Here is a 24,817-nt window from a genome sequence, read left to right as displayed (position 1 = left end):
GTCTTGAGCCTCCTGTGGTCTCTCTACAATGGTGTTGTTTCAGATGCAAGGTGAATTTAAGTTAAGGCTCAGGGATTGTATGGCCCGTGTCCTTGAATAAGGAGGGTGACAAACTCCGTTAATGTGTCCTTGTCAAGTCCCCATCTCTCAAGAGAAGATGTCAATCATCTGAGAGTTAAACAACAGTTCTGATACACTGTTGAGACACTGAAACTACATGACTCCTTCTCATCAGCTTCAACTAGGAGGGTGGTAGCCTAATGTCACTCGGCTGCTATAAGGTCATGGCAGCTTTATGTACACTGTGTCCCAGTCCTTCAAGGGGGACAGCCAGGGAAGTCAAGCTGGGAGCCCAGGACATCTCTTGTGATGTTCCTGTCACCTTGAACTTGGGCGAGGGGGATGGGAAGTCCTACTGGTATCCCATCCATGCCACTGTATCTGGTTTTATGCACAGTAAAATTCTGTCGTGGTAAAAATAAAAAGGGGCTGGCAGTTGTGCTCTCTCACTAGTTCTGGCTCCAGTGGGTCACTGGAACTAGTGTTAATTTATATCAGCGTTGCCACGTTGTCCCCATCCACTTTCTAACCTGCTGTCTGAGAGTCATTCTAGCATGACATCTTGTCAGGCTGCCCCGCCCTCACTCACAGCTTTCTTGCCTGGTTTCTACCATGCCAGGCATACACATCCCAATTCCGTGGCAGCCCTGTGTATCTTGCCACTATACACTTTCTTGAAGTCAATTAAGTTGCAACACACAAAAGAACACATCACACAATATCCTCTGATCTAATGATAAGATATAATTTGCCCATCTAGACAACATAAAATTCTATACTCATCCATCCCTTAAGAACAGTCAAAGCCACCTCTAATATGTGTAAGAAAAAAATCTTAACATCCACCACAATGTTCTCTCAGCTCCCTCCTTGCTCCGGTCTCCTCTGCCTCTCTAAAACCCTTTTCCCACCCATCCTTCCTTCTCGTCCAATGACAGGCCTCTTTCTATCCTGTACCTGCCTTCACCTGCATAATGACATCAACCTACAAAATTCCTGTTGAATAAAATGTGTGTGTGTGTGTGTGTGTGTGTGTGTGTGTGTGTGTGTGTGTGTGTGTGTGAGAGAGAGAGAGAGACACAGAGAGAGAGACAGAGAGACAGAGAGAGGGAGAGAGAGACAGAGAGACAGGGAGATAGAGACAGAGAGAGACAAAAGGAGAAGACAGGTAGATAAGAGACAGAGAGAAAGATAGACGGTAGGTAGGTAGATAGATAGATAGATAGATAGATAGATAGATAGATGATAGCTAGAGATAGAGATCTTTAAATACCAACAAGAAGCCAAATCGTGGATATTTCTCTTATAGAACAACATACAGGAAGCTTATGCTGGGAGGACCGACCAACACAACTTGCTGACCGGGAAGGAAGGTACCTTGTGTGGCCGTAATCTTAACCTGACAGGTAATTACCCAGTGCATTTCAGGTTTGACTGAGAGAAGCATGAATCAGCACCAACAGTTATTTATAATCAGTCCTAGGGTAAGACATGGGGGCTGCAGCCGCAAGGCTCCAATGACTTCCCCGGCATAAGTGGGCTTCTCCTGAACAGCCGGTTTGGACACTGAGTGGTAGCAGCTCTCCCATCAGAGCCTTCCCGGGAGAGATCAGTCTGTGAGCTCTTCTCACATCCAGGTTTATATTCATTTTCTCTTTGTTGGTGTTGTCCATCTACTTAGCACCTTCTCGTTACACTCCGTGTCCTCATGGGAAGTGAAACATTAAAAAAAAAAATCCTTGGAGAGTGAGACAAAGCCCAAGTTAAACTGTGTCTCTGAAACTGACCAGAGCTCTAGCTGGGGGTGGGGTTAGGGGCCCTCTTGCCATCAAGACAAATTCCTACTGCTGTATTCTTTAGGAAAACTCTGCAAGCCATGACGTTCTAGGCAAGACTTTATCTAAAGGGAAAACTGGGGACGTTCATTCGGCATTTGGCTTGGGGTGATTATCTCAAACTATTCATGCGTTCTCCCAGCTCAGGCTAATGGCATTTCCCTGAAGAATGTGGCGCCTCTTTGGTGACTTGTATTTGCTGTCACCATGGCATTCCATAAGAAATAACGAGTCTCTGTATGCCTTTCCGTTTCCCGAACATCAGGACAAGAACGGTTTCTTGTGTGGCTGTACATCTGCTCTCTGTCACTCATTCCCGAGAGGCAGTCGGGGGGAGCAGGGGCCTTGTTACCAGTAAACATGGCTCCAAGAAACGGTCTCCTTTGCCCTTACTGAGGAATTTCAAATATACATACCAATGAGGGAGACACAGCTGTCTGTCACACGGAAATGCAACACCCCCATCCAACAAAGATATCGTGCACACTGGGAAGAACTCTATACCCCACGGAATAGAGTAGTTCATAAATTAACAGCTACCCCAGGCTGTTTAGGCTCAAGTTCGTCACCTATAGGGTTCTCTCTGTCCTGAATAGCAAAAGGTCACAGATGACACCACACACCAACCATAAATTACATTCATCTGGAAGCACATGGTCCATTAATACTCATCCAACAAGGAAAAGCGCAGTTACTGGAGGCTAACTTTATTGACAGAAATGTTGTGTGTTTCAAGAAAGGTTGCTGCAACAGGAAGTCTGTGACCTCTGGTAGAAAAACATGTTAAGAATCTGATGATGCAAAAGCTGACAATATGACTCTCCGAGTGGAAAGAGAAGACAATCTTTTGCTTTCCTGAAGAGAGGGAGTGAGACCAGATGTCTGTGCAGGGACCAGAGGGGAAAGACTCCCAAAAGAGAGGCGAGGGAGTGGGGGACAGGGTACTAATTTAGTTTCATGCTGGGTAAATATGAGGTTACGCTTACAGAGATTTACTTTTTTTCTCATTTGAAGAGTGTGTCTAGAAGAACTAACGGAATCATGTCACTTCCTCCTGCCTCATCATATGATGGCACAACCTTTAGAAAACAATACTGCAGAACACCAGTAGAGCTGCTAGTGCTCCCTAGTGTATCGACATGCAAGGTCGATACAAGTCCAAATTCAATAAATAAGAGAGACTTGGCAACAGGTTCAAGGAAGGCAAACTGGGACCAACCTCAAAGCATGACAGCACTCCACTACTCTTCCACAAGTGGCAACCTGTCCCTTTTCCTGCACCTTACAGAGAAACACCTTCAGTGGGAGACAAAACAGAAAATGCTTTCCTATATAGTTTTCATATAGTTCCTATATGAAAACTGCTTGAAGGAATGTAATTCAACCAGGGCCACGCACAGTCATCTCTCTAGGGAACAGCATACCCGGGTGACTCATCAGGCCATGCCTACATGTAGAGGGTGGTTCTGATGCTAAGGTCCTGTTTCCCAATTGGTTCGTGATCCATCAATCAAATTGCTTGGCTGAAGGAAAGAGGTGGGACTTCTGGGTCCCTGGAGGAAGGCTGAGACTCAGGGAAGGAAGGGAGATTTTTTTTGCCATGTTTCAGAGGAAGAAAATGTGACCAGCCATGTGAGATCTCGGGCACAGCAGCCATAGGCCACTTGCCCAGGCGGAGATTAGAAACATAACTAAGCTGAAGGCAGATTGAGGGGGCTGAGCTGGGACTAAAGGTAGCTGAGCAACTGAAGCTGGGGGTAGGTTAAGAGGTGCTGAACTACAGAGAACTGGGAAGAGCACACCAGCCATCGAGGATTGGAAGTACCCAGCAATTGAGCCAATAGGACAGGTTAAAAATAGTGTGTGTGTGTGTGTGTGTGTGTGTGCGCGCGCGCACGCGTTTCATTTGCAGATCCTAGAAAACCTGGTCGGGGCTGGTAGTGTGGTCCACCCTGAGCTTAAAGGGGGGTAGCAAAAATTACATGCTACACCTAAAAGGAGAAATGGGTTCTGTGTAGGAGGGCGACCTTAAGAGCTGACTGGTTGGATGAGTGGGGAGGGAGGGGGAAAGGTCTCCCCACTCCCTTACTTTTAATGTCAGTATTCCCTAGACTGAGCTAGAAACTAATGACCTTTTCTTTCCTTCACTCACGCCATGTTTGAATTAATGTGGAATATAATGGCCCCCACAGCCTGCCGGTCTGACATCTTTCTGACACCAAAGGAAACATGCAGGTGCAGCAAATCGCCACTTTCCTAGTTGAGATCGTAAGCATTCTTCCTGCGTCCCATGCCTATGAGTTCAGATTCCACATTGTTTGAGTGGTTTGCGTGCATCTCCCAAAAGTTCACAGGATGGAAACTTACTTCATAAACTCGTGCTAATGGTCTGGGGAGAGGGGACCCTTGAGAGGCAGCTGGGATGGGACGAGAACTCGAGTGTGAGGCCCTTATGAGAGGAGGAGCAGCGGTGGGCCCTGGGGTGCCTGCTCAGTCTGGAGCCATCCCTGGCCGTTTTAAATCCTGAGAAGGCCCTTGGCAGATGTCAGCCATGTGCCTCAGATCTCAGCTGCCGGACCACACGTTAACTGAGCCCCTATTTTTTAACCTGGTCACGGATGATCACGGTGACACAGAGCAGACTCAAAGAGAAGTTACGGTGTCCTTCTGTCTTGTTACTAACCCACCTGCACAAACCCAACCGATTCAGTTTGCTGACCTTCGAGGCAGGCCTTTGAGATACACTTTCACCTCTACGCTGGACGCCTCTGCTTTGGCTGGCACCTCAGCACCCCTCGACAAGTTTACTGCAAGAGGACTAAGCGGCCTCCACGTTTCCGGTCTCTTCCATTAGTTACTGCTTCACAGAGCCCAAACCTGAAACACGTAGGTGCGTCAACCGACTTCATGATGCGGTGCGTGGAACCCAGCTGTGATCGGGAGAATGCCACGTGCCCCTTACTCTTCCTGCCTCTCTGGTGTGTAAGCCCTTCTACTCCTTGAGACTATCAAGAAAATGAACCCCGCTGTGATTAAGTGTGATTCAAGGCCCATGCTCAGGCTTTATGCGTTGAATAGGAAAGCCATGTACCAGCGACACAGATGGCACCCTTCTACCACACGCATCGAATTGATCCTCATGGTCCTCTGGTCCTCCCCTCTGGCTCTCCTCACCCTAACGACAGAAATGCAAACAGTGCCCGCCCCTCACAGCCTCGTATCTGCCTAAGGGATCGAAGCTCTGAGCAGTGTGACGTAAATATTATGTGTACAGTATGGATTCCGTATGCTGGAGGGAAGAAAGGGAGGCAGAGGTGTGAGTATACCACAATATCAAGAGACCCCAGTAAAACACACATGAACGCTCCTCCCCTCAATCCTGCCTCAGCACGGACTGCCAGCGCGTTTTGATAATTAATTCCTCCCTGCCAAGAGTAGCTGGGGACCCATTCATCATGGTCAACAATCTGAACCACTCTGGCGGAGTCTTCACTCCCAGGGAAGTATTTATAGCCAGCTGAGGGCTGCCGGTCCTCCATCAAAGCCTAAACCTAAAAAGACACAGAAGAATCCAGTCCTCAAAGAGCCAAACCCTCTCCAGACAGGAAAGTTCCCGGGAGAGCAAAGGATCCGTCCCAAGGCAAAACAGAGTGACAGCCTGGTTTCCATCTCTTTTCTGTTCCCGGGGGCTTCCACTGTGTTTCTCATTGTTTTAAGAAAACTCATCTTAGTACAGAACTTCTCGTGAGATGAGGGGCAGGAAGAGAGAGGTCCTAGCCTATCCTTGGCTTGGGCAGGCAGGTACAGGATGAGCTACAATTTCAAAGATGCTTCTAATCAAACCGAACACTGAGGAAGCCTCTACCCATGCGGGGTTACTAGGTAAGTTACCACGTAATCCAACAACTGGAGGCTCTGTGGAGAAGAATGTTCCACACCACCTTCAGAGGCACTCAGCATGTAGGAAAAGCAGGGTGGATCCCGTCATGTGGTTCCCTCCATCCACTGACCATCCTAGGCCATCTGAGGAGTTCATTACAGAAGGGAAGAACTACAGTTCCTTGCTTGCCGTAAAACATGAATCAGCAGAGAGGCAAGCACTGCCTGCTGGGATGGCATGTGCGTAATTTCGCACACAGCGTGTCCATGCTTGCTCAGCACCTCCTGGTGTCTGACACGGGGGTCCCCAGGTTGCAGCGGGGTCACCACAGCTGTCTGTGTGAGCAAAAGCTCCCCGGGTGGGCTGCTCCGCCCTCCACTGTCTGGTCAGAGGGCACGACGACTTCCCACGCTCTCATGAAATTGTCGAGTGTTTCTAAACGTGCCGAACGAAAGGTTAGCACAGCGAACACCCTGATGCCAGTTCCTGGTTTCGAAAACACTGGAAATGGGGAGTCAACATGGAGCTTCCTTTCTCAGAAGGTGAAGCTCACTGTCCAGTGTCTGATACAGCATAACGAGGAAGGTGGTTTTTAAGACAGCAGGAGGGAGGTGACTCCAGTTCACCAGACACAGAGTGTTTTATATTCACACTCATTCTTAGCTACTTTCCAGAAGGATATGCTTTATGCTGTACGGGATGACCACGTCACTAAGGCGGGGTAGCCTCTGAACTTGCAAAGTGCTGCAGACCATTCCCTGGCATCTGAAGAGCATTCGCTCTCCCCATTTCTTACGGTGACCCCGAGCCTATGTTTTACAGAGGGAAGAACTGAGGACTTCGAAGGGTGAGACAAGTACAGGTGGCAAAGGTGACAAGCCACCAAGGTGAATAGTGACACACAACTTTCTGAAGGCTGGGACACTTGAGCCCAGCACGCACTTCTTCTGTAGAGCGGGCCAGGGAGACCTAGCTTAGATGGTGTGACAACATCCTCGCCCGCCTTTAGTCATCTTTCTCTCTGCCAAGACTCAGTCCTCCCATTGTTAGGGTATTTATATGAGTTTCAAAAAGATATATTTAAAGCCTGGGTATGTGTGAGTCCTTTAAATAAAATGCTAACTTGTGCCAATTTCCTACCAGTGAGTGAGAGGAGAGAAGATGTGATTTTTCACATCCTGTCTTAATGAACTCTAGATAACTTCAGGAGTGGATCATGAGACAGACACAGCAAGTTCCTCTCAACAAGCCCTTAAGAAAACACGAGTTTGTTAAGTTGATTTCCCAATTTCGGATGGCTGTTTGCTGGAGAAAGCAGCTGCTGTCAGCGTGTCTGACGCAGAAACCAGAAGAGATGGCTAGATGGTGTCAGAGAAAAGCCAGGGACAGGGGAGGCAGCGAGTCAGTGAAGTGTTTGTTTTGCAAGCCCGAGGACCTGAGTCTGAACATTCAGGATCCACTTAAGAAACTGCACCTGGTGGTCACCTGCAACCCCAGAAACCAGGAAAGGAGAGAAAGGTGGATTCCTGGAAGCTCACAGGTCATGCAGCCTGGTGTATTCGGAGAACCACCAGGTCAGTGAGAGAGTCTTCTCAGACAAAAGGACTGACCCTTGAAATGCCCTTTGGCTTTTCAGGCACCTTGCAAACACCCTTCCCCCCATCATAACCCCCCTACCCCACCCCGGACACCTTCCAATCCAAACCAATCCATAAAACAACAACAAAAATCCCAGGCAAGAATGATTAGTAATCACTTACGCAGGTGTAGCTGTAGCCTCAGATCCAAAGGACGGCTGGCTTTATAGTAAACACACCCTTTGCCTGAAACAAGGGGCCAAACCAACCGCTGCTAGAATTTACTCAGTTGCCTGTAAATACTAACTAGGGAGGGAAGATGCTTTGCCACCATTAACAAACCGAGGGGTGGGTGTCTGTTAAATTCCACCACGTAACATGAAACAGGGCTTTCGCTCTATTTCGTTTTCATGTGTTGCGTCTCCCAATGAATTATTTAGTTGGGAGCCGACAACACTGGGCGAAGACGTTACCATGGCAAATCTTTCCTTTGTGTCTGCTGTCAACATTAACAAGATCACAGGAGCAGTTCAGCCACAAGGTACTCATAAATCCACTCGAACATTTCCCTCGAGTTCGAAAATGTCTCCAAACCAACGGCCCCATTTTTCCCTTTGGTGATGAAAGCTAAAAGAACGTGTTACCTGTCTTAATCTGCCAATCAGATGCTGGACTCCAGTACAGGCAAGCGAGCCAAATTTAGAAACTAATGACTGCCAATGTGTACCTGCACCTCGGCAGAATTATCCAGCGTGTGACATCCCCAGAGCTGGGTGAATCGCTTTGTCAATATTTTACTATCCATATGACAGGTCCTCCAACAGTATGCCTACCTGGATCTTTCCTAGATGTACATCTATATTTTGCTGAATTTAAGCCACACACCCCCACACAGATACACACACAGATACATACACATAGATACACACACACAGAGATACACACACACACACACACACACACACACACACACACTGAACCAAATAAAAATAAAAATTTAGAGACTGAACGATGGACTGTGTCCCCCTGTGCTTCTAAGAACAGAACTGTGGTCAAAGAGATCACAGGTGTCATTTGCAAGGTGCATGATTTGGGGACAAGGGTTAAGATAATTCTTCTCCAAAGCAGACTGAAATAATGGAGGAGGAGCGTGAAGCCAAAGAGGCAAGCGATGTCACTCCCAGTTGAGTTCTATCCATGCAGATTTATCCTCATCTCCTGGCTAATGCCGGCAGGCTGACTTCCCACATGTCCTCAAGGGCTGAGCGTGCGCTCATTAAAGCCTGGCATGGACTTCAACACTCAGCTGACACCAGTGACAATTTGGCAAAGTCGTAACCTGCCTTCGGTGGGGAAATACTGTGATTATGAAATGAACTTGACTAGGGAAGTTGAAAAGGAGATCACTCCACGGTGAAGTTTTCCTCTCAGGAAATCGTGGTTGGGGACCCCAGGCTTGCTGGGGAATGCCAAGTGATGACTACAGAGTTCCCCTGATATGGTCCCACACAAAGATAAAGACTGAGGGGAGTCTTGAATCTTGCTCCATGCAAGGGCTGGAGGAGCACTTTACACATTTTATCTCTCCACCTGTCTTCCTCTTCTCAGTGGAAACAAAAGGCGGTGTTTTCAAGCTCCGCCCATCCCATCCCATCCTCAGAGCTCAGAGAGTGGTCTGCACTGGAGCTGACCATTCATTTTCAGAAATAAGCTTTTAAGAAATACTGGGAGACTGTCCTGTAACCTTGCGCTCGCTCTTGAATGGGCTCTGTTCAGAATCTCAGCTCATCTGCTCCAAGATACGACTTGAAAGGAATCCACTGCCAGCTCCCAGCTTTTTGAGAAAAGGCACTTGCTACGCAGTCCATTACAGCTCCCAGCCACAGGAAGGGGACAGGGAGGACACATTAAAAGGCGGGAGAGCTTTTAGGAGCCTCTCTTCCTTCTCTCAAGCTATATTTATGATAGTAAGAAAATAAATCGATCAGCCTTGAAGTCATATGCTTACAGAATTTAAATAGAGTGAGTGACCAAACATCTATTTCTTCTTTTGGGTGGTGCATGTGTGTGTTTGTGTGCATGCACACGTGCAAACGGGTGTGCCTGCATGTGGAGGCCAGAAGTCGATGCCAAATGCCTCCCTTAGCTGCTTACCACCTTATTCTATTGAGACAAGGTCTCTCACTGGACCCGAAGCTCACCGATGGAGCTAGACTGCTTGAGTAGTGAGCCTCTGGGTCCCTCCCAACTTTACATCCCTCCTCCACACTGAGATCCATGCCACACCCAGCTCTTTACAGGAGTTCTAGGTGACTGAACTCAGGCCCTGAGGCTTGTGCAGCTGACGTTTTACCAATGGAACCCTTGCCTCAGCCCCCAAATCTGTTTCTTCTTGAGAGACCACTGGTACTCCACATAGAAAAGTCCTCCCTCTTTTTCTTTCAAGTAGAGTTTCCTGAGTCCAAGCTGAGGGCAAATCATAACATTTGCTCGATACCTCTTCCTGGTGTAGGCTTTGCACTTTTTTGGTGAGGTGGTTATAGAACCTTTGGGTCGGGGGGAGTGGTGTGTGGATTCCTGTCCTTCTCCACCCTCCAGACAGTGTCTTCTCAGGCAGGATATTAACTTCTCTGAGCCGATTTTCCCAGTCGAGAAACAATGTAAAGCCATAGTTATATCCGGTGCTTCTTGTGATCAAACAGCCTGCCTCTACCATGAAGTATCCACTCAGCTGTTCCACAGTGACTGAGACAGAAGGTGCCCTAAGAAACACTTCCTACTAAAGCCTTTGTGAAAATTAGCATAGGTTAATATGCTCGGGCAAACAGAAGAGGTGCACTGTTTGAATACTTGATGCCAGCCAGCACTCACCTTGCACAACGCATCCCTGTGTCTGAGAATAGACAATTTTAGTAGATGCCCGCCATTTTTACTGAAGAAGGTTTTGAAGCCATACGTATAGACACGCTGTTAGGAAGGAGTCTGGAACAGCTGCACTTGCCCTAGGGTCACGGAGCACCTAGAACTCCACAGATGAGAGGCTCTGCTGTCCATGCATGGCACGGCCGCAGCCACCATGTTAGAAAGACTTTCCTAAATAAAGCAGTTGAGTGATGCTTTAGACTAAAGCCTTCCCCAGGACTCAAGCCAGGAAAGGCCTGGCCTCAACTTGGAGCCATGGAATGGGGAGAGTAGCTAGCAGTGGCCATGAGGGAGCACAGTGAGTTCTGTGCAGGACAATGAGTAGCAAAGTATCCTCTGCTTTGGTCTTCTGTGAGATGTGCCATGGGGTACCAGGCTGGCTTTTACGTGACGCTGGAGCCAAGAGTGAGCAGCCTTCCTCTGCAGCCATGGGTTCAAGGCAACCCCGCATGGCGATGTCGGCATCTCACGGGCACTGAGGTAACTGCGTCACTCACTGCTGACAAGGATTTCTCTCAGGGGACACATAACAGCCCTCAGCTGCAAGGACGGGAAAGATACTGAAAGACATGGGTTCTGAGCTCGTAAGCTAGACAGAAAGTACAAAGCAAGACTTGAACTCTTGCATTGTCAGTAAAGAAGGAAGTCGTGCATATGACGCCTTGCAGATGTGTGACAAGACGCCTGGACGGGCGGCAGAAATAGCAATGAGGCAGGCAGTGGTGCTGTGGGAATCGCAGACAGAACAAGTTTGTCAGCATGGAACCACAATTAGCAAACAGTGGCCCAGTAACAAAGTTAGGGAATGAGGGCTCACTAGGTGGGTCGGTTAGAAAAGGGCGTGTCGTAGAAGCCCAAGGACCAGAGTTTGATCCCCCAGAATTGATCTAAAAAAACTGGGAACAGTGCTGAGGCAGGAGGATTCTGGCTTACACACATACACACATGTACACATACATATGCAGTCAAATCCACCTATACAAGCAGGCACACATACATGTTTACAATGTTGGTAGCTGGTGTAAACACTGAAAGAATTCCTTAGTGAGTTTTCTTCTGTAATGTTTAATGTATTGCCCAGCACCTGATCACTCAGTATTCCTTAGTAAAACTGAATGTATTACCCACCATCTAATGACTTAAGCTCTCACTCAAGCTCTCGGAGTCTACTTGGCCTTCCGTACACAACCTACAACAGATGACACAGACGGTTTTGCAGTTCCTACTTCTCTAAATATATGCTCACCATTTTAACATCTAATATCCCTTAGAGGACTTAATAGGCCATGACCACCCTCACAATGGACTATAAAAGCTTATTACTTTTAAAATGTGAATACTAGGAGAACAGTTTTAAATTATTTTAGTAAGAAAGTCTGTCACCATGGAGCTTTAATGAAGACAATCCTCAGTGCCTTGGGGAACACGTCATGGCATCTCCCTCAGGCACCTCTCTCAGGCACGAGAGACAGTAACCGCCCTGTGTGCAACGTTCCTATGGCTGCACACAGAGTCATCACGTGAAGGAAAAAAGGTGAGCCAATGTCCTCCCATCCCCCAAGAGTCTGGGAGTGGGTCATTCTTCAAGCAGGAAATTGCTGCTGCCGGATGGGGCCATTAGGTTAGGGCATGAGACAGACATGTGGTGTGATAAGCCATTCCACTGAGAAGAGCAGCGTATTACAGGAGAAGACTGAATCTGCAGTCACACAGAGTGGAATCCTGATTTATGAGGCTTTTTCCTTGAAAGAACAATATTTGTACAGACTGTGAAAATGTCATGTTTCATATTTTATATTTATCTGTTTTAGGTAATTCAAGAAAGGTAATGAGCGTTTCGAGTCAACTTGCCCAATTAGGGTGATTCAAATGGTCAAGAAACCCTCCCCCCACATAACCCACGGAAATAGAGAGGCTTAGACATGGAATCATTTCTTCTAGCCAAATCTTGCTCGGTAAAGAGAGTGAAATAAGACAATCAAACAGCCACAGAGACAGACCACGGGCAGCTTCCGAAAGCATTTTTCTGATCACAATTAGAGGACCAAGCACACTTAACCCTGCTTGCTCAACAAAATCCCCAGGTTACAAGAGATGCTGCTGTCCCTACCCAAATTTGTCCCACCGTGGAGGGACCTCATGAAGTCTCTAAAGAGGGGCTAAGGCTTTTATGATGTCACTAAACCTTTCAAAAGCTACATTTGATTTGTTCCACTCTGGATTCAATTCTTTCTCCAGTGCGACTGGCTCAAAGGCACTTTTCCTGGGCTATGGGTCTAGAATGGATATACCTGGGTTGCTGTCTCACTGCCTAACTTGAAATGATTGACAGCCTAAGTAACTGGGAATTCAAATGGGGAGAGGAAGCCAGCAGGACCTCTTAAATAACCCTTGCAACAGAAACCTTCCCCCTTTCTAGTCATTTTTCATCTGTTTCCCAGGAGCTGGATAGGTCTCAGGATAGCTATGAATGTACCACCACCCATTTGTATACTACAATATCCGGCCAAAGTGTCAGAAGCCTGGACGCCCTCGCCATTCCACATGCAGGGACCTGAGTGAAATGCAAGGCAAACTATGCTGTATAATGTTTCAAATATTTTAGCCAAACTCCTGATAGAGTATGAAATACAGAATCAGGTCCAAGTTATTTTTCTAAAATCAAGGTCATATGAGATAAAGGGGTCCACCAGTAGGATATATCAAATGTCTTATTAGATGATATGATTGTGGGGGATGTTATCTATTCATCAGTGAGAGGCACAGCTGTCTGCCTCATGTAGAAGCATCCGGGTAGCAAACAGTGAGGTGAGGACTGTGCCCTGTGCTGTATGGGATGGGACATTTCTCTTTCAAAGGTCAACAAACTGGAATGGGAAGTCATGTGTCTTCTCCCGGAGGTCAAGACTACAAGGTGAATTCTGTTCATAATTTTGTTCACACATACAAATTTCGGAGGCATATATGTATTCCACAAACACGCATCCCGTGAAGTGGCCAAGATGACCTTTTTTATACTGTGATCGGTCAAGCAAAATGCCTGAAAAAAAATGACAGAGGCAAAGACCTCTCAAGTGGAAAGTCACTGCACACAATAATGATGTAAGTCAACGGTCATAAGGACGTTTAAAGAACTCACCAACGTGAGCATCAAGGCACGGGGCTTGCTCTGAACATGAGAATTCAGTCATGGTGTCAGAGACATGTTCCTTAAACTTCCCTTTCCTGGGTCTCTAGTTCTCTTCCCACTGTAGAACTTCTGAACAAGGGAAAATACAACTTTTAAGGTTTCAAAAGAAAAGAGGAAGGGTGCGTGTGCATGTGTGTGGGTGCATGTGTGCATGTGTGTGTGTGCGTGCATATGTGCATGTGTGTGTGCATGTGTGTGCATGTGCGTGCATGTGTGCGTGCGTGTGTGCATGCGTGTGTGTGCGTGTGCGTGTGTGTGTGTGTGTGTGTGTGTGTGTGTGTGTGTAGACAGGTGCCTTCTGTAGGTGACAAGCCTCAGGATTAAGTGACACAGCTGAGCCTTGTTCATTTTGCTGAATTAATGGCAGCATTAGGTTAGCTATGGGGAAAGACACAGTTTCATTAAAGTAGAACAAAGCTTTATTAAGTGCACAGAGAGGTCTTGCCTTTTGTTCCTAATTTCCCACAACTACACATCTTGGGGCAGCTGCCAGGGAGGCGATGCTGCTTCTCTCTCTCAGGATTGTGGCCTTTTCGTTCTACCACAAGGAGGAGGTTGGAGCCTGTCTGAGGGAAACTTGGTTTCTCTAAATGCGTCTAGTTTCTCTCCCAAGCTCCTTTCAGTGAAGGTCTGAGCATGAACAGCCTAACCCAAGATTAACATTTAGAAATTCTCTGAAGAACGATTTCCTATGCCTATGGCCTTAAGTTTGCTTTCTGTAAACTTTTCCCCGTTCTGAGCACCTTTCAGTGGGACTTCTCTAAGTCCTTGAGAATGGGTCATCTAGTCCCTCTGAGGACTCATGCTCAATACATCCAGTCCTTCCTGAGAAGGGTTTTGGATTACCCCCTTCTAAAGTTCTCTGATTTACAAAAAAAAGCTGCTATCGGATTCTGTATCTCTTACTTTCATTATAAAACAGCTCCTGGAGAATTGCTTCCTAGGAATAGGCTACATCAAACCCAGAAGAGACTGCCAAACAGGGTCTCTCTGACCCCAGAGAGGCAGCCTGCTGATTCATCACCTCTTCTCACCCAACCAAGCAGCAATGAATGAATCTTGTGAACTCAGCCACATCCCCTCTCTGCCGTCCCCAGAACGAGGCTAGTAGTGAACACACTCCTTTTTTGTTATACCTGTTATGAAACTTACAACTATTCTGCAAAGGAAGCCATCATCATCGTTTGGACAAAGTTGGCAGCCTACAGAGTGGGAGAAGAGTTTAGGTGCCCGACATGCACTGCACAAGACTGAATTCTATGTACATCAGCATATGACAGAGCAATTACCTCTACTTAATGTAAGGATCTAATGTTCTATGCTCCTGCAGGCTGAGATAACTTAGCAATCCATCTTTTATTTTCATCAAGATGATACTAACTCTGAAATTAATTTAAATGTTCTGTTGCAAAAATTAAAAAAAAAATAACGCACTACACCAAATATAACCAGAATGATACATCGGTTATAAGCTGAGGAAAGAGAGATGGGAGCTAGAGAGAGGGCTCCCTGGCTAACAGTTCCTCCAGTTTCCAGTACCCATTCCTGGGGCTCACAAGTACCTGGACCTCCCCACCCCCAGCTCCACAGGATCTGATGCCCCCTTTAGGTCTCTACAGGTACTGCATTCATGTGCACACACACCCACCCACATAGACAAACACACAGAAACTTAATTTTTAAAATAAAATAAACATTTTGAGAAAGAGAGAGGAAGAGGGGGCGGGACAGATGGATGTGAAAGAAGAGAACCCACAGACAACAAAGAAGACCGGGATGGGGGGGTAGGGGGTCGGGGAGGCTCGAAGTCTACTGCATGTGATATTTTTTGTCTTTTTGTAAAGAAAGAAATTACTCAGAAAGAAAAGGGCATGGACATTTTAAGTCATCCAACTACTGCTATCTGAAGGATTGGCACAGGGTGTCGGCCCTAAGTGATGCCAAGAGGAAGGGTAAAGTCGATCGAAATGTTTTTCGTAGCCAGAGTATTAGAGCGAAGTTCCCTTTGACGTGGGAACGCTAAGAGAGCCCATCCAGTTCTGGGTTTAGAAACACTATTTCTTAAAAGGGCGTACTTTTCACTACAATATTTTGGGACACTGCAAACTTGTGGTAATTTAATCTCCCATTAGAGCCGGATAATTTCATCTTTTGAATTCAGATGAGTGAGCTTTAGCATTCTGGAAAACGCCATCTGGCAGGTTTTGGGGCAGTTTTCCGTGTTTAAGTGCACACTTACATCTACATCACAGCCGTACTCAGATCCATCCAGAAGCGTCACTTTGCACTGCATGCTTTTAGGCCTTTTCACGATCTTCAATGGGGACCGTGAGAGTTTGCTGCTGGATGACTTCTGAGAGAGCTTATCGTCCTCAAACTGCTGATACTCAAGCTGTTTCGCAGCTGCGGCGGCGAAGTCCCGGTCTTTGTCGCTGACCTGTGAACGGCAACAATGAGCACCTTTCATAACAGGCAGGAAATGGACACTGGGCTGCTCAGACAGCGCGGCTTCAGAGAGGCAGGCTGCACTTCCCACTTCCAGAGGATGAGGGCTGTCTCAGCTGTGAGGCTACAAGTCAAGACTCAGATGTGAATGTTCCTGAAGCTCAGTTACACCTATATAACTCCGCCCACTCAAATGTCCCACTGGGCCCACTTCTCAGTCACCCCAAGACTTGACAGAGAAGAGAAGTTGCCAGTTCTGCTGAGATCTCACCAAATGAAGAAGGAAAGCCACTCCTGACATTTAAAAGGCATTGGGTAGGGGAAGGCCCTCGATCACATCTGGATCTCCTTTTGCACTCTGTTTTCGGAATTCATCGGATGCTCTTACATCCCCTGGCCTGCTAGATCCACCCCCCGGACACTTACAAGATGTACTTATAAACATTAAGGCTTAGAGGGTTGCAAGTGTTAAGCTTGTCTGCAATCTTCCAGCTGCTGAAATGTTTGATTCTACTCTGAATCAGTCCAGGGAAGTCAGCAAGGTTAAAGCTCAACGCAGAGTAGTCTCCTAGGCCCGTCTCTCTTCCTGGTGTGTATAAAGACCTCGGTCTGTCTCTGAGTCTCTTCCTCTGTTCTAGATCAGCCTCTTAACCACAGAGAAACGCCTCACAGAACGTGAAATTCTCCCTCACGTCAGCTCCCCAGATGTTTCTGCACCCCTCTGTTGTCCAATCATGAAAACAGTGGCGTGCAAATCTGACGCATGGTTGGGTGGTCTGTAGTGATTTCCTGCCTCGTAAGCAAGTGCTCAGTGCCATGGTGACGTGTTAGAACACCGTGAGCTCCAGAGCATTCATGGACAGGCTAATTCCGTGCCCACTCACTAGACATTTTCTACAATTTCTAAGTACACAACCGCTTCAGAATGCTGAGGCCGGTTAGGCCTCAGGCTCCGGATTCCTTCATTACCACAAGTTAGTGCTCTGACACATGCTGATTCCTGGTGTGACGTTTCAAGACTGCAGTGGTTCATCCTAACCACCCTCGGCCTTTATCCTTTTGATTGGAAGTGTCTGTACCTATTGATTGTGTTTTAATTTGGTAATAGTGGTGATGACACCAAGCTTCCACAGGCTAAGTGTGTACCCTATCAGTGAACTCCGTGTCATGGGGGTGTAAGTACACATTCATGCCGCGTGCAAGGAGCAGCAATGTACCTAGAGATGTATAGGAGGGAGAGGGAGCCTCGTCAAAACAGTCTTTTAAATTAAACAGTAACGCTCGGGTCAGAATAATGGCCGGGGAAATCAGTTTTGGCCTCGCACTTTGCAGCTTGAAATACGAAAACAGCCAGAGGCATAGTCAGGGCTGCCAGCTTGCTGTCTGTCTGTCCTGTAAACCCAGATCTAAGGGAGTTCAGCTGAGTGTAACTTTTTATCAAAGGTGGGATGGATGAGTGCTGTGGTGGGACGGTGGAGAGACGCCACACACTGGAAGCCTTCAATGGCACCACCGTTATCCCTCTGGTGAGAAGGCAAAGGGAGGTGACCTTCACAGTAGGGCTGACAGCAAGCAGCACGGCTCAGCCAGGTTGGCCTTCCCCAGAGATGTCCTAGGCTCACCTCCCTCTTCACCGGCGTGCTGTGTGCAGCAGCTTCAGGGAACTGCTCTAGTCCTGGCTGCTCCTCGACGTTTCCGCCAGCAGGCTCAGGTGCAGCCTGTGCCCCTGCTTGCTCCTGAGGTCCTGCTGCCTCCTGGGGCTCAGCCTCCTGGTCTGGCTTGGATTCTGAGTCTGATCCTGATTCGGTTGTCATGGTTGATTGTTCTGCAAGCAGAAAACAAGGCAGGGGCTGGTCACTAGAGGAAGCACAGACAAGCACAGTCTTACACCACACACCAGAGCAGCTCTGTGCAGAGGTACCCAGAGAACTTCTCGAAATGCCTTCCCCTCTCCCTCCATCCCATGCCTTTCCTGGGTCCCCAATACTTCCTATGTCCACTGGAAAACGATTATATCACATCTCATGTGAAATCTCATGTTGCTACACCCTAACAACACATCTTGGGGTGCAGAACTACCATCTTCTAAGGGAGGGCTAGGCCACACGAGGATTCTGTGTCTCGGTTTCCACATATGCCAGGTGAGAAGGCTGAGCATGTTCAAACCTAAACAACAGATTTGCTCAGCCACTTCTGTCTCTGGCTTGCAGATCTGCCTGATGTCTTAAAGCATATTCTTGTTATACGCAGTAAGAGACACGCTATGCCAAGCACACTGAGCACATTGTGCAATCTGTGTATGTATGGTAAATGCTCTAAAGACAACGCATCTTTTACAATTTCCTCCCACAATTCTAATCCCCCTTGTGAGAAAGAAAACATTCTGGGCAAAGGGCTAATGTAACTCCTTAAGTAAATGACAGATGTACCGGTGTGATATGGGATTACGCAGCTTTGACTCTTAACTGCACCGCAAACCCATCACTTAGTAATTTAACCATCTCAGCAAAGGGACGTTACGGACACCAATCATTGCTTTATGTACGCTCTTTACATAGGGCTCCTTCTCTCAGTTATCAACGCCAATCATTGCTTTGTGTATGATCTTTACATAGGGTTCCTTCTCTGTTACAAACACCAATCATTGCTTTATGTATGATCTTTATATAGGGTTCCTTCTCTCAGTCATGAGCTGTTCCTTTTGTTGGAAAAAAAGAAAGACATATCAACTTGGCATGTGCTGAGCTACCCTAAGCAATGTAAATATCAAACCTAGAATAAGACTGTGTGCTAACCTCTCCCCCAACCCTGCCCATCACAGTTTAAAGCTTTTTAAACACATCTTGAAAGCAAATATTATCTTTCCTTCGTCTGCTTATCCTGGAAACTGGTTTGAGTACCACGACATTGTGTGTGTATGGGGGGAGGTGGGGCAGGGTTAACCGTGTGGAATTCAGATCCCATGTGGATTCCAGGCTTGGGAAGGCCAGAGGATAATATTAGTAGTCAATTTATCTGAATATTGACACACAAATGCAAAACAGTGAGCGTGGTTTTACAGCAGTTACAGCATAGTATGTGAGGATAGGATCAAGTTTGAACATCAAGACAACTGAAAATACATGCAAACACCATTGGTGGGCTAAGAACCTATGGCTAGATAAGTCACGGGCTATAAGGAGACCTTAATATTAGCATTCTGTTAAATGGGCATAGTAATAAACAGACTCCTAGTAACTTATCCTTACACCCAGACATTAGTGCATCTTCAAACTTCACCAGTGAGGCTATTTTTAAAGTAGATGATGATTAACACATTGATCCACAACTGGTCAAGGGGAAACAAAAATCAGAGTCCAGAGCATTCGCTCTGCCCAGAATGGAAGGACTATTTCAGAATTCCCCTCCTATGGCTCACTGAGGAAGAAGAGGCAGAAAGATGCTTCGATGGTTTGTAAATGCTCGGCCCAGGGAGTGGCACTCTTAGGAGGTGTGGTCCTGTTGGAGTGAGTGTCACTGTGGGTGTGGGCTTTAAGACCCTCATCTTAGCTGCCTGGAAGTCAGTGTCCTGTTGTCAGCCTTCAGATGAAGATGTAGAGCTCTCAGCTCCTCCTGCACCAGGCCTCCCTGGAAGCTTCCGTGTTCCCACTTTGATGATGATGGACTGAACCTCTGAACCTGTAAGCCAGCCCCAATTAAATGTTGTCCTTGGTCATGCCTTGCCTCGGTCATGGTGTCTGCTCACAGAAGTAAAACCTTAACTAAGACAGATGCTAAGAGCCGGAAGTGGTGAGCAAATGCAATAAGAGTACCTTCTAGATATGACGGGGCAGCTGCACATAGGCACTTGCAGCAGTCAGGACAGCACACACAGAACCCATGCAATCTCAAGGCAGTCAGGAGGAGGGCACCAAGTCCCACCCATAAGTGAGGCGCTACTGGCAACTGAATACAACTAGGAGAGGTGGTGGGCGTGGTTCCTGGAAGGTTAGCCATGCTCCAGGGGATGGCCCCCAACACAAGTATTTGTGTGTCTATAGCCATCTATATACAAACCACTTGTCCCTGACTTCCATCTGACTGGAAAGTGACAACAAATTACAGAGTCTCCTCAGACATAAGAGGACATGCGAGCCTCCTGTTTCTGATTATTCTGAGACACGACTGTGTCCTCCTTGTTTGCGTCTTAGCACGCACACCTTCCGGCAGTCTACTACACAAAAGGCAGATCCTGCACCCCCTTCAGCTACCAGCATGTTCCTATCTTCCTTGCTCCCTCTTTTCTGTGACACCCCCAATATGAGCTGGTGACGTCACCCTAGCAGCCACCGTATCTAACCATCAGCTCGGGCCTGTTCCTCATCGGATTCCTTGGCAGTTCTAACTGGGTAAGATGCCCTGGTTATTGGAGCGTTCTTCTACACCCCAGTGCATGTTGGTCTTGGGGATCAGGCACACCATTCACTCTCTTCCTGCCTTGGTTCCTCTTCTAAGCTGCAAGCTGCTCCTCCAGCCAGGTCGTATACCCAGTCCAAGCAGGGAATTCTATTCTACACCTTCTGGTCTCCTCACCTTTCCTCTAAGCACACACAGCATGCTTTCCTGTAAGACAGTGGTTACATGTTCCCATCTTCAGCTCAGATCGCTGCTCTGTGCTGGGAGCTGGGATCAAGCCGCCCACTGCCAACGCTCAGGACTCCCTTTCTGATCTACTAAAGCAGCTTCTCCCCATCCCCCCTTCCCTTGCCTCAGAAATGGCAATGTTGTTTTCTTCGAGTCAGAATTTCAGAAACCTGTTATTTCCCTTATCTTACTTATAATTTTTTTTTTGGTTCTATTTCTGGAATCCATCTGGAACTGGCTCCCCATCACTACCTGAACCCCATTATTTTTCTACTCTGTTTTTTTAAAGCCTCCAATTGATCTTCGCAGACCCACTGCTGCTTGCCTGTGTAATCTTCATAAAACATAACCCTGATCTACAGCTCACTGTGGGAACCCTTTAACCACTTCCCAGTGCACACAAGTGGAATCTAAGTCCCTAGCTGCTATGGCCTTTTAACACCAAGGTCCAGGATCCAATTCCCTGCCTGGCAGCCACTGTCCACCCCCTCTCACACAAAAGGAGCTCTCTCTAAGCGTCTATATCATTTCAGTCTTCTGCGCATGAAAACTTGTTTCTTGTCACCCTTAAGTAGTTAAGAGTGTTGACTAAGAGAAACCCTTTTCAGTCACACAGCTGCTCTGTGTCTTAAGAGTTTCCTCTTTATCACTCCCCAATTTCATAGTAATTCTCTGCCCTGTAGAAATTCCATCTATATATTTCAGAGTGAGAGTCATGTATACTTGTGCTTCAATGTCCTCGGCACCAGGATACAAGCAAGAGTATACTCCTGCGATAATTATTTGCAAACCCAGCTTCTCTGGTTCATAGGTATGCATAAAGGAGAGACAGCTTAATCTTTGGGGAAGTCTCTCAAGCGTTTATACAAGTTTTTGTTTTATGCCTAAGAGAAGTTGCTTCAGTTTCCGAGCTGATGAACCTGAGGAGAAAAGAATTATATAAAGAATGAAAATGGCATATGTACGTCTGGGAAATCTGAGAAAAGAAACCTTTGTGTTTCCCTCGACAATGTGAGAAACATAAGGCTATACTCAACGTCCAGTGGGAGGACACTGGTGTCTGCACTGTGGTGCTTTGGCCAATAGAATGAACCTTCCCAACGAATGAAAGGCAGGGGTTCAGCTGTCTCTCAGAATCTCTCGAGACCACAAACAAAACACCAGTGGCCAAGTCATGAGCACAGCAAACTATAAATGACTATGAAAAAGGCGTGCTGTAAATAAAGCTCTATTTTCCTATGCCAAGGTACTTTTTACATATAAATCATGTTCACACTACCAAAATGATTTGGGGGTATCATTAAGGCCTTTTAATTATGTTTTATGAATATCATATTTGGGATTTTTTATCGTGTTATTATAAGTGGTTGAGCAAATGACAGCTATAATTTAATAACCGGATGTCAAAATTGTTACTAGGGACAGGCAAGGGCACCTGCTGGCAAGCCGACAAGGCCTGAGTTCAACTTCCAAAACCCACGTGGTGGAAGGAAGGAACTGACTCCCCAGAGTTACCTTCTGACCTCTACCTGTGTGCTGTAGCATGTGCGCACACACATGCACATGTGCACACATACAAACACTATCTGTGACAGAAAATTCAAAGCACATAAACTATGAGCAATTAAAAGTCTAGGACCTCATCTCAAGGTAGAAATGCTTCTGTCTCTTTCTCTGTACAACGTTATGGACAGAACCCCTGGAAATGACTGCCAGCAACATAAGTGTCACATATGATGCGTTTTAGTTTTCAGCAATGTATCATGCCTCTCTCTCATGGTCCTCATGGTTTCTGTATTTTCCTACCTTTTCAACGTAAGGGCATTCTAAGAAGAGCGCTTATACCGTAACATATCTCTCATATCCACGTGGCGTAAATGTAGTTACATGGAGAGTGGAGCTACAGCACTGTGAATCACTAGTTGTGCAAGGAAGTACAATACTTGAGTCAGAATCCCAGCAACCATCTGAAAAGTCAGCTGTGGGGAGACATATTATCCCACTGCTGGGTGGACAGAGATAGGCAGATCCCGGAAGCTCACATGCCAGCCGGCCTGGCTCAATCAGTGAGTCCCAGTTCAGTGAGCGATCCTGTCTCAGTAATAAAGTCTAAAGTGACAGAGGAAGACGCCTAGCGTTGACATTTGATCTCAAAATGCATGCATACACCACAGACGCAGTACGCATATGCACACACATGCACACAATATACAAACACAGAAAAACCTCTTAACTGTGCCTCCAGACAGGAATCTTTCTAAACATGATGCCGGTCTCCAGATTCGCTCAACATGAAGTGTAAGAGGAAAACAGTGCAGGGTTCAGTGTGGATGCCAATGCCGTAGGTCTAGTTATAAAACTAGTTCTTGCTTTGTCTTTACTTCTAAGACTCATCTCCAGGACAGTGAGTCAGAATGCTGGCTAGTTTTTATGTTGACTTCACATGGCCTAGAGCCATTTAAAAAGAGGGGACCTCAAATGAGAAAGAGCCCCCACGAGAGTGGCCTGTGGTGGACTCTTTGATGAATGATTACTATAGGAGCGTCCAGCTCACCGTGAGTAGTTCTGCCTTGAGCAGGTGGTCCTGGGATCTATAAGCAGGCTGACCAAGACATTAGGAGCAAGGCAGTAGGCAGCAGCCCTCCGTGGCCTCTGCATCAGCTCCTGCCTCCAGCTTCCTGCCCTGTTTGATAAGCAATGAGGTGGAATAGTAACCTGAAATAAATCCTTTCCCCTTCAAGATGCTTTTCGATGTGGTGTTTTCTCACAGGAATAGAAACTAGAAGAAAAGTGCAAGATAAACAGAGTTCAACAGCCACCCACTAGCTATTTAAATAAAAAAATAAACCCACCATCAGTTTTTTTAACCTATGAATATTCCATATCACACCTTGTCTATCATATACTACATGAATCGTAGAACTCAATAACTCAAAATAAATGTGTATGGTGCCATCAAACCTCTCTTAGGCATGTTACTGTTTCCAGCCCCCACACAGATGATAGAGTGAATGAACACCTCACTGTGATTTGATGACCTTTTATAAAATAGAACTTTCAAGGGTATGAGAGACAGCAGGGCAACATGCCTTTAAAAATGTAAGGCTTCTTAATGCTGTATTCTCACCAGAATCAAAAAATCAATATCCAATTTCACCTATATAAAAGGGCATAAATTCATCTCTCTCTCTCTCTCTCTCTCTCTCTCTCTCTCTCTCTCTCTCTCTCTCTCACACACACACACACACACACACACACACACACAGTGAATCCACCTTATGGCCTAGAGTAGTAAATTCCATCCCTACCCATATGCCAATATAACCAAGAAACAAATGATGCTGTGAACAGCAACCAGAACCAATCAACCAAAGACACTACTGATATCTTTGTTACCTCAACAAGTTCACAGCACTTCCCCACTGGGCCTCGGCATCAAAGCACTTCTGCAATTTTGACTTTTCATGGTTACTGTCCATATGGCTTTTTCTTCTGTTCCCCATAACTTGCTTCCTTGGGAACTTACAGCATCACTGCCCCCTTGCAGTGGACCTGAATCAGCATCAGGACCCCACCTATACCATCCAGGATGCCTTATTCTCTGCTTGTTCTTACAGCCAGGGATCTGGAAAGACTTTCCTCACACGACCACCACCTCCTCTTCTCTGCTCAAGTTTTAGACACTCCACATTATCCTAGAAAACTTACAAAGGTCCCAGGGACCTTTCAGGAGACAATGGATCCTAGGTGACACTGACTCTCCAATGTTCCCTGTGTGTGACGCTGTGGTCTTCCCTTCTCTCTTTTCTGCTCAGTCTGTCCCCTTTCTTATCACCATTTCCAAGTCAAGCAGAAATCTGTCTCACACTCCCCTTTCTTGGAAAGTTTTTCCACTTAAAATTCAAATACAAAGACAATTCCAAAATACACATCCCTCCATGTGTGGCCTCTCCCTGGATCTCAGACTCAACTGGGCAGCTGTCCTTCTTCCCACTCTACCTAGCAACCCCAGGGGAACCTGGGAGCAGCCATTTCTGCATCCAGACCTTAGATTGCCTCCATCCAGCAGGTATCTCTGCCACTGTTGAGTCCTAATCTGTTACATTTCTGTCATACCCACTTTACCAAGCAGCCTCCTCTGGGTTCACAATACCTCCTTCCTCCCATACATACAAGTTTAATCCTCTGCCTATTGAGTTCTGTTTAAAGAAATAACAGTATGCAAAAAGGAAGGAGTCAAAGGCAGAGACTACCAGACAGGTAAATGCAGACCAAGGGTGAAGCT

At 46.6% G+C, this 24,817-nt stretch overlaps 1 protein-coding gene across 51 annotated transcripts in view; it reads right to left on the bottom strand.

The window, feature by feature from the left end:
- Epb41l3 (erythrocyte membrane protein band 4.1-like 3) overlaps nt 1-24,817 on the bottom strand; it is a 204,447-nt gene that overhangs the window by 60,887 nt on the left and 118,743 nt on the right. For 31 of the 51 annotated variants that reach the window (NM_053927.2, NM_001395722.1, NM_001395724.1 and 28 more), the window contains exons 2-3: nt 17,532-17,734; nt 15,704-15,901 (exon numbers count right to left, since the gene is read on the bottom strand). In NM_053927.2, the coding sequence (NP_446379.1) occupies nt 15,704-15,901; nt 17,532-17,723 (390 nt within the window). In that variant the 5' untranslated portion in view covers nt 17,724-17,734. The remainder of the gene's footprint in view (nt 1-15,703; nt 15,902-17,531; nt 17,735-24,817) is intronic. The other 20 variants (XM_087564427.1, XM_087564438.1, XM_087564457.1 and 17 more) reach the window with 1 other exon arrangement.

Source organism: Rattus norvegicus, chromosome 9 (assembly GCF_021556685.1).
Source record: "Rattus norvegicus strain SHRSP/BbbUtx chromosome 9, alternate assembly SHRSP_T2T, whole genome shotgun sequence".
Lineage (NCBI taxonomy): Eukaryota > Metazoa > Chordata > Mammalia > Rodentia > Muridae > Rattus > Rattus norvegicus.
Note: the sequence above shows the minus strand (reverse complement) of the source record. Positions and strands in the feature narration are given on the sequence as shown.